The 10,243-nt window shown below is 30.6% G+C and overlaps 1 protein-coding gene across 1 annotated transcript; it reads right to left on the bottom strand.

Annotated features, from left to right (window-relative positions):
* Positions 1-416: 416 nt before the first annotated feature.
* LOC127248280 (glucose-6-phosphate isomerase 1, chloroplastic) lies at positions 417-7,240 on the bottom strand. Its single transcript, XM_051270556.1, has 14 exons — positions 6,493-7,240; positions 5,281-5,397; positions 4,878-4,976; positions 4,712-4,795; positions 4,420-4,563; positions 3,794-3,859; positions 3,628-3,696; positions 3,438-3,545; positions 2,954-3,006; positions 2,745-2,883; positions 2,487-2,643; positions 1,795-1,873; positions 1,654-1,720; positions 417-860 (listed from the first exon to the last, which is right to left on the bottom strand). The coding sequence occupies exons 1-14, from the start codon at positions 7,009-7,011 to the stop codon at positions 693-695; spliced, it is 1,869 nt and encodes a 622-aa protein (XP_051126513.1). The 5' UTR covers positions 7,012-7,240; the 3' UTR covers positions 417-692.
* Positions 7,241-10,243: the final 3,003 nt, after the last annotated feature.

Below are 10,243 nucleotides of genomic sequence, written 5' to 3'. Positions count from 1 at the left end.
GAAAATTCAAATTTTAAATAATAAAAAATGAGAAGGTGTAACTTAAAAGAAAATAAATTTTATCTCCAAAAATGTCTTAAGATTAAAAATACTAATAAACAAAAAGACAAGTAAAGATACTTTGGAATTCCACAAAGAAATAGACAAAATTGCACTTTTATGAAATTGTGCCAAATTCACATCAAACTTACTCATGATTTCACAAACTCTATATCTAATCCTTCGGTTGTTTTTATTTAACAGTATTTGACTTGTGTGCGTCTAAATTGCATATATAATGAACTAATATTTTTGTAATTTTAAAGATTTAAAAATAAAAATTTTGAAATATATTTTAATTGCATACAAGTCAAACACCATTAAATAAAGACAGTCAAAAGATTAGAGGCAGAGTTTAGAAATCACGAGGAAAGCAATTTCGGAAATAAATGGCAATTTCATAAAGTTTTGTATAATTTACTCCTTATTCCTTCCAATTCAGCATCAACATCACCGTACACAAACAATTCTACTCCTTATTCCTTCCTTAAGCTTGATTGAAGACAGACATAAATATCACAATTTATATATATATATATATATATATAAGCAAAACAATTCCCTTTCTACTCCTCTCTCTCTGTCAGTGAGTGTGTGTTTTTTAGGAAAAGAAAAAGTCTTACTTCAAACAGCAAGTAAAGCAATGTTTGCTTTCAAGCAGCATCGTTGTTGTTGTTGTTGTTGTTCATTATTTCTTCATCATCGACGTTGCATTCTCCTAAGAACACCTTCACGCTTCTCGGAGAACCACAGCTCCCTTCCGCAATTATCACCCTATCGTTTGCCGCCATATGAGCGATGATCTTGTAGATCATTTCGATCTGCCATCCATGCAAAAAAATAACAAAACTTTTATAATATATATATATATACATCACATGAAATAATGTTTTTCGCTTACAAAACATTACATCAAATACTCGAACTTTTTACTCTTTTAAAAAAATTTCAAAGCTTTGAAAAAACTTGTCCAAACAGAGCCTAGATTTTACAGCTAGGCAATGGGTGATAGAGGAAAAACCCAACAACAACAACAACAACAATAATAATAATAATACTCCCTCCCCTCCTTCTCACATTGCGTATTCGGATTACCGTCTACGGAAATATAAAATAAATATAATTAATAGATAATTAAAAATGTATCAGTGAAAATAATTATCTTATAATATAAATAATTATAGATTAAAATAAAGATAATTAACTAGTTTAATTAATTTTTTTAAAAAAAATTAAATTAGAAATTTTAAAATGAGAATTATTTTCCAAAAAAAAAAAGAGACAGATGTGAAACTGACAAAAACGACTGTGGATACAGTAGGTAGGACGGAAGGAGGAATAATTAACAAACAAAGAGTAAAGGTATGTGCTTTTAGAGTTTGCTTTCATATTTTTTTTTTTTTTGTTAGTCTTCTTTTCTAATGGTAATTTGAATATGATATTTTGTAGAAAATCACAATAGTTAGCACAGTAAAAAAACTTAAAACTAAACTCCAAAAAAAATTAAACTCCTAAAGAAGATATTCTAATAACAAAGCATAGATAAAATTCCCCAATTAAATGGAGCAAACAAAATAGAAAATTAAATGTACAACCCAACAACAAGGGGCTTACCTCCTCCGGAGCATGGCAGCGGTCAGCTATTTCATCAAGCGTCAATGCTTTGACGGGCTCTTCACAGCTGTCGACCGAGAAAGCATTTAGATGAAAAGACGACAAGTAATGCACGCGTATAGGTCTAATAGGTAGGAATACCTTGCATGATTCAAAACGGCGAGAACACGCTTTTGAAGAGCTAAAACTTCTCCCGCTGCTTTTTTCCCCGCTTCGACTCCTATAGTTGTTTCATTTCATTCGAAAAACTATAAGCCCACAGAATATAAAATTGTGTTTTAAATGTAAAATAAATTTTAATATAATATAAAAATAAATAAATAAATGTTCGATTTGATTGAAATCCTCCAACCAAACACAACATTGTGTGTTTGTTTGATAGTTTGAGTTTTCACTTTTCAATAATAAATTTTTGAATTTGAATAATTGTTTAATGTGATATAAACAAGTATTGATGCTATCATTCGAATGTAATAAAATAAAAATATATATTTGTTTTCATAATTTTTCAAAAAAAAATATAGTTTAATAAAAAATCTTTAAAAATCTCTTAAACAAATACATATGGTTGTGTTTGGTCTCAAAAGATTTTTACTATTCACTAATTCTTTTTTCGTCTAAAAAACCATCAAACTTCTATTACTTACATTTTTTTTATTATACTAAAAAAAGTATATTTTTACATTCAAAATATTTTATCAGTACTTATCTATTGCACTTCAAACAACTATTCAAAGTCAAACTTTTTATTATTCGAAATCCAAATCCAAAATTCAAACTCCCAACCAAACACAACCGTCGATGATCATACGAAAACAAATAGTTAAATTTACCTGGCTGGTGATACGCATTGATATTGGTCAACGACGCGTAAATCCCAACTGCCCGCTCGTAAAGTGCAACTAGCGCGCCAACCGAACGAGGAGTCACCTCTTGCACGGTGACCGTAATAGATTCCCGGTTATTAGCATACAATGCAGATCTTGTTCCCTGCGCATCACACGTCAAAATGTCACTTTTCTCAATTGAAAGATACGACAAAAGGCCAAGACACCAAAGACGTCGATGGTCAAGAAAACAGTGTAAGTAACCTGTAAAAACCCGAAGAGGTAGTCACCGCAGGTGACGCCGGGTTCGAGCTCCCAGTCGTGACCCGGAGGCCTATCCCGTAGAACTTCGATAAATGTCACGAAGAAGTTATGGACCCCTTCTCTTAGCTGTTGAATGTACCTGCATGGAAAGAACGTTTCCCGTAAAAACGTTGCGTGGATCGACTTTCGACTGCCGAAGAAATACTCACGCATGTTGATCAGTGCTTCCTTTGTTTCCATACACGGTGATCCCTTGATTTACCTTCAAATAAAACATACAGTACAAAATAAGCTATCAAAAAATAGGATTCGGGATCAAATTTGATAGAAAAATAGCCAATTGATCGGATATTTTCCGATCTACATTCAGCATTTATAAAATCGGGCATCAATGAAAAGGAACACACTAAAGTCGAGCTGCATTCGGGTAAGATTTTAGTTTTGGATTTTGATTTTGAATAGTAAAATTTTGAATTGAAATAGTTGTTTGATATGATATAAATATATATTGATGTGATGTTTTGAATGTAAAATTTAATTTTAGTGTAATATAATTTGATTTTTTTAGAGGAAGAAAAAAAATTGGAATAGTATAACTAAAAATCAAATCACACAAGTAAACACACCCGCTATTTCTACAATCCGAGAATACATTTAAACATAACAAATATTATGTATATAGACAAAGATTACCTTGTTACCGTCGAGGTCGAACTCTTTGCCTAGAGATTCCATGACGAGCTGCTGCAGATATCGACTGAATAACAAAAGGCTGTCCTTGTAAGGAAGGACGACCATATCCTACGGAAGCCATGGGACAACTGTAAAGTTCAGTTGTCGGAACAAAAATATTTTGCAAACAAATTATTCGAATAACTCAAACCTTGGCTCCGACTCCGCCTGTCGCCCAATACCAACATAAAGCAAGCAATGCTGCTGGATTGTTCCTCAACTGAACAGAGCATATAATGGATAGGTAAGAAAACAAAAACACAAAAAAAAAAATAATAAAAAAAAAGAAAAAAAAAAGGAGAGAATAATGGACATACGACTGTGGACCGGGTAGCTTCATCCATCAATGCCGCACCAGCTAGCATTTCTTTGATATCAATTCCCTAGAAGTAACAGGTAAAATTGGATGGCATCGACAAAATTCCACCCGTACAAAAAGGGTATAATACAAATGTTCAAACAAATTCTCGAATGAGGAAAAAAGCACAAAGACCACTCTTTGTCGTGTTTTCTAAAACAGTATGATACACCTCCCACGGGCAAGTTTTCATTAAGGGTGTGTTCTTTTGGGGGATTTCCCAAATTTATATTATTTATCCAATTTTTTTTCACAAAAATATCAAATCAGACGCCTATTTTTCATTTTTTATATTATACTAAAAAACAATTTTACACTCAAAACATCACATCAACACCTATTTATATCACATCATACAACTGTTACAATTCAAAAGTTTTATGATGTGACATAAATAGGTGTTGATGTGATGTTTTGAATGTAAAATTAATTTTTATTATAATACAGAAAATGAAAAATAAGTATTAGATTTGATGTTTTTAGGAGAATTTTTTTACGAATAGTATATTTTTGGAAAAATCCTAAAGACGAACACACCCTAATTTAAGTTAAATACATACATATATATACACACACGCCATATACCTGAAGCGCAGCTGCAAGCAAACCAACAGCAGACATTTCGGAGGTTCGACCACCCACCCAATCGAACATTGGAAATCTAGCCAACCAGCCCTCAATCCGTGCAGTGTTATCGAGTAATGAATTCTCTTGTGTAATCGCAACACCCTACGACAGCATCAGCATGAATTTTCAAAACAGTCGTAACTTAATAGGTAATTGTCGTCCAGAAAAAATAAAACAAACAATCAAACAAAAATATGCAATGTGAACAAAGGGGCCAATAATTTTGCTAATGCCATCAAACAAATGTGACCTGTTTTGAAAAATCGAGCCCTGCTTCACGAAAGGCCTTTTGAACTTCCAGTAAGCCATTTCTTGTTTCAGGAGTACCTCCACTCTGATGGACCGTAAAACGGCATTAGGTGCCCACCTAGAAATTTAAAAAAAAAAAAAGAGAGAGAAAATGGATGGATTAATACCTTTGATATGACTATGATGAGTGTCGAAGCTAACTCCCTGCCAATCTGTGCAATTTGATGATCAATCCCAGCTGGATCTGTATTGTCGATGAATCTTATCTGCAAATAAATATAACACAGACTACATGAAGTACACAAATATGGAAAATTAGATTATGATATGTGTATATATATATATATATACACGTGTGTGTGTGTGTGTGTAACATTACCTTGTGGAGCATGAAAAACTATATTCACATATTTACAAGGTACCATAGCCATCCTATTCTAATTGCCCAGCAAAAGGTGTTAAAATTTAGAATGGTTGGATGGGTTGGGGAATCAGGTAAAAGAACCAGAAAATGCCGCAGTTGTTAATATTATGTATATAATGCAGTAAGTCAAATGTGTTTCTAAGTACCTTAAGAGGAGGATTATCAGGAGCCAACGCCTCTGCAACAAACTGCGGCCCGAGAGCTGAACCACCAATTCCAATCGAAAGGATTTGTGTAAATGAATCTTTTATAGGAGGTCTAATCTGCATCGCAAAGAACATCAGAACCAACAGCTATATAAAGTGTTGTGAATTTCAAAGAACAAATTAAAGACATGCATATAACATTACATCCAAGAAACAAGTTATCTCGGAGATTCAAACCAAAAGAGGAGTTTCAAAATACAAAATCTAAAAGCCAATTCAGCAGCGCGAAAAAATATAAGAAAACTCTACTTGTCTCAACAAATGCAACACTGCATACATCTAAAGCCCACAAATTAAACACTACATATACATACAAAAATTATATATATATACATATTGCCACCAGAGCTAATTAATTCATCAATTCATATATAAATATTCAACATACGCGATAACTAGCGCATGAATAAGTGCATATTCTAAACAGAAATTAAATATAACAACAATGTATTAGATCATCTACCAACATATTCAATAACAAAAAACAGCATAACTACTTCGACTATTATCCAAACAGCATATTACAGATGTTTGTATACTCTGTATTCGTTTGTTTTTAATTTCAAAAAGAAATCAACATTATTTAGTCCACATGGTTCCCGATAAAAATACACTATTTCTTCTCACACATCACATCAAAATGCTATTTAACCAAAACTCAAACAAATACCTGGTTTGGCCGCCCTAAACATAGATCAATTTGATCAAATTGGATCACCAAATAAACGTCTTCTTGTGTGCATTTTGTTTATCTTGATTTCTCGGCATCAGACCGTCGGCCCCAATTTACCACAACCCCTCTATCAAAGTGATACATATATACATACATATTATGTATATATATACACCTGTATTACATGGAGCTGAATGGGGCTGGGAAAATGGGGCTGACGATCCGATGCCTGATTTCTCACAATTTTGCAACATCTAATATCGAAAATATAGCAGCTGTATTTACTTTGGGAAACTTTTTGTGTTCTTTTCCTATACAACATCGAACTTTCTTAAAGATTACAATAGTTTCTTTCACAAATATACATATGCTATATCATCTAAACATAATATCAGACAACATAATTCAGCACATTTCAAAAAGGAATATTCAGAACTGCTGCATTGATGCATCCACAAAAACAGTAAAAAGAAACTGACCTTACCGCTGATGACCTGCTGAGCAAAGTCACAGATGCTATCCAAAGTTTTCTCAATCTGCTGAGTCAAAATTGCTTTAGGTGCGAGTTTAGGGTTCCGCAGCCAATAATGGCCAACCATTCTCCCCTCGTCCGGGTTCGCAATCGAACCATTCTCCAGCTCTTCCATGTCCTTGAACGCCTTCTGGAGCCGGGGCTCCATTTCCTCAACAAACCCGTCACTGAACCCGACCCGGCTGACGTCAAGGTACAACCCTAGATCCTTGTGCTGGTACAACCAGTCGACGTACCTCTTCCACAGCGCGTGCGGATCCTTCTCCAGCCCAGCCGACTGCAAAACGACGTCGTTCGAGGATCCGGAAACCGTCGTCGGCGAGACCTCACGCGCCACGCGTGGAACGCGGAAATTTCCCGGCGGGGGATGCGATTGAATCGAGATCGGAGATTGGAGGAGCTGCTTGTGGTTGATCCGATTAGGGCTCAGCTTCAACGAGAGCCCCGCGGAGATCGCGGAAGCCATTTTTGGAGACTGTTACTGTTTTTTTTTCTGAAGGTGTGAATTGAATTGGTCGGAGTGTGCGCCGGCGGCCGGGAAATGATTGGAGGATGATTGTTTGGGTGGTTTTTTCTGATGGCGATGATGATGACGATGGCGACGGCGATGGCTGCGAGATAAGAACGTGAGCGACTGAGGTTGTCCCTGCCGACCCCGCTTGGCTCTTGCAGACTCCTGGTTCGATATTTTCGATGGCGTTCTTGGCGGATATAGGGACTCCGACGCCAAATCGATCTGGTCCGTTTGTTTTGTGGGGTTTACGAAATGGACGGTGAAGATTGGTTTGGAGTTCGGGAGACCTGGTGGTTAGATAAAATATGTAGTTTTGTCAGGCTTACAGTTTTAATACTCGTTACGCATTTGTGCAAATATTTAAAATTAGTATATTCATTTTGACTTTTTATAGGAATTGTTATTTTCGTTCGTTTTTAAAATAATAGTTTCATTGTACTATAATAAAATTATTAATATTTTTTTTATTACTATTATACCATTGTTATTAAATTTTATATTAATATATATTTTTTATTAATTATTAATATAATATTATTAATATTTTCTAAATGTATAAATCAATTTAATTAAAATTATAATTTTAAATCGAATGGATAAAGTATTTTATAAATATATAATATAATAAAATAATACAATATTTATTTTACTTTTTTATTAAAATAAAAATAATATAAAAACAATAAGTAATATATTTTGATATTTAGTTGAAAAAAATATCATTTATTTATATAATTTTTAATAAAAATATATTATTTTATTTTAAAAAATATTAAATTAAAATATTTTTAAATAAAAATTAATTAATACTTTATTTTAAATTAATTGAAATTATAATTAAATATATTCCCAATCTCTTTATAATCAATAATATTTTAAATATTAATTTAATTAATTAGTTAATTTAATATTAATTTATAGATATGTATATTATATAATAATTATTTTTATTGATATGTTTTTAAATTATTTATTCTTTATATTTTTTTAAGTGCCAAAAGGGAATCCATTATAATACTTTTTTCGCCCAATAAATAAATATCTATTTGTTTTTTACACATAATTTTAAAAATATTAATATTATATTGGGATACAGTAGAAATAAAATAAAAATGACTAAAATAATTTTATTAGTACGTGTGATATAAAGATAATGACATTTGTGTAATATATTGTAAATTATAAAGGTATTTGTAATGTTAAGTAGCCAGTACCGTTACTAAAAAAAATATATATATATATTTTATTATAAAATAGACTAAAATGAAAAAACGAATACTTTCTTACTAAGTCGTTACTAAAAAAAATATATATATATATTTTATTATAAAATAGACTAAAATGAAAAAACGAATACTTTCTTACTAAGTATAAATTAGGTCGACAGGTGAACATATAAATAAAATATAAGATGAAGGGTTCCTTGGCGGGCTGATCCTCTCCGTTCATTCCATGGGGTCGACAGAAATAACGGTGGAGATTTATTTGGTGTTCAGGAGTCCGGGTGTAACGGTAGCAGGTGGGTCTTGGGACTTGGGGCAGTTGCACCTTTGTCATGACGTTAACATTTTTGTTTAATACTACTATATTGGGAATGTGTTATGGCTTTGATTTCTATAATACAAATTATTTAAAATTATATCCAATGTTTTTGGCTAATGGCTGCTGGTTATCATGTTATTATAAAAAATAAAAAAAATTAAAATTAAAATTATCATAATAAATAATTAATATTAATAAAAATTAAAATATATAATTTTTTTAAAAAAGAAAAATACATAAGATATAAAATGGATCAAAATAAAACTGTGACATAATATATGCCAATGATGAAATATCTTTTATCTATTTATTTTAAAAAATTTTACAACAGTTAAAATAGTTTGTTCTTTTAATATAAATTTTTCAATATAATTTTTCAAAAATATTAATCTATTATATACACTTATTATCACTCAATTCTCTATATTTTACTTTAAAACATAACTTCAAAACAAATACATTAAAAAAAAAAAATGCCTACACTTGGTTATATTTAGAATCTAATATTTGTTCAATTGTATTTAATGATACATATTCATTTCTATTTTAAAAAATAATTTAAATAAAAAATATAATTATTTGGGAAAATTATTATTTAAGAACTATAATTTGACTTTGCATTAAATTACTCTCGTAGCAAAAAAAATATCATAAAACTAAAATAATTTATGTTTAAGTTTTTTTTTTTTTAATTATAGAACTAATCTAATATAATGTCTTGTTATGGTCCTAAAATAATTTTTAAATATTTTTCGCATGTCATTCACACAATTTACGACATACTGTAATATTGTCACATCAACAACTTCGACATTTGTGATTTAGGGCTTAGTTAAAGTACTATTTCTCCGTCCCAATACAATAATCTTGTTTACTATTTTTGTCCGTCTCAAAACAATAGTCTTATTTTCATAAATAATCATATCAATATATAACTACCATTAGTCTTTCATTATTATTACATAATTATCACTACTTTTTACACTAAGACACTCGTAAGGACAAAATTGTATTTTACCTATACTTTTTATTCACTATCAATATCAATATAATATCAGTATTCTTCAAATCTCGTGTCCAACATAACCAAGATTATAATGATGTCTTATGGATTAGCACATCATTTTTGGTAATTTGAAAGTATCAAAAGTTTGAACCTATCAATTTACGACTTTGAATTCATTCTTGCACCAGGAAGTCATTTTTTTACAACATTCAATACTTTTCTTAATCCATTGTAAGTAAAATTGAAATTTTTTAGTTGAAAATTGAGTTAAGAACAATTTATTTAGGGTGTGTTTATTCAATCCGGGTTTTTGTCCACGTCTGGGAACACAACCTGCATGCTTAATTTTTTTTTAAAAAAAATTAATATATAATTTAATATTTATTATAATTATAGGGAAAAAAATATACAATATATATATGTCATTTTGTAAATAATAAAATTTTATATAATAAACATAAATAAAAATTTAAATATATATATTGAGTATAATATAAATTCATAATCAAATCATACAATATAAATTTTATCAATTAAATTTTAATACACATTTATATTATTTTATTAATTATTCATCAAATCAATACACATCAAAATTCATCAGACTTCAACCAAACCCAAACAAAAAAAAAAAAA

This window comes from Andrographis paniculata, unplaced genomic scaffold (assembly GCF_009805555.1).
Source record: "Andrographis paniculata isolate CXL003 unplaced genomic scaffold, ASM980555v1 Contig33END, whole genome shotgun sequence".
NCBI lineage: Eukaryota > Viridiplantae > Streptophyta > Magnoliopsida > Lamiales > Acanthaceae > Andrographis > Andrographis paniculata.
The sequence above is the reverse complement of the archived record's forward strand: the minus strand, read 5'-3'. Positions and strand labels throughout refer to the sequence as shown.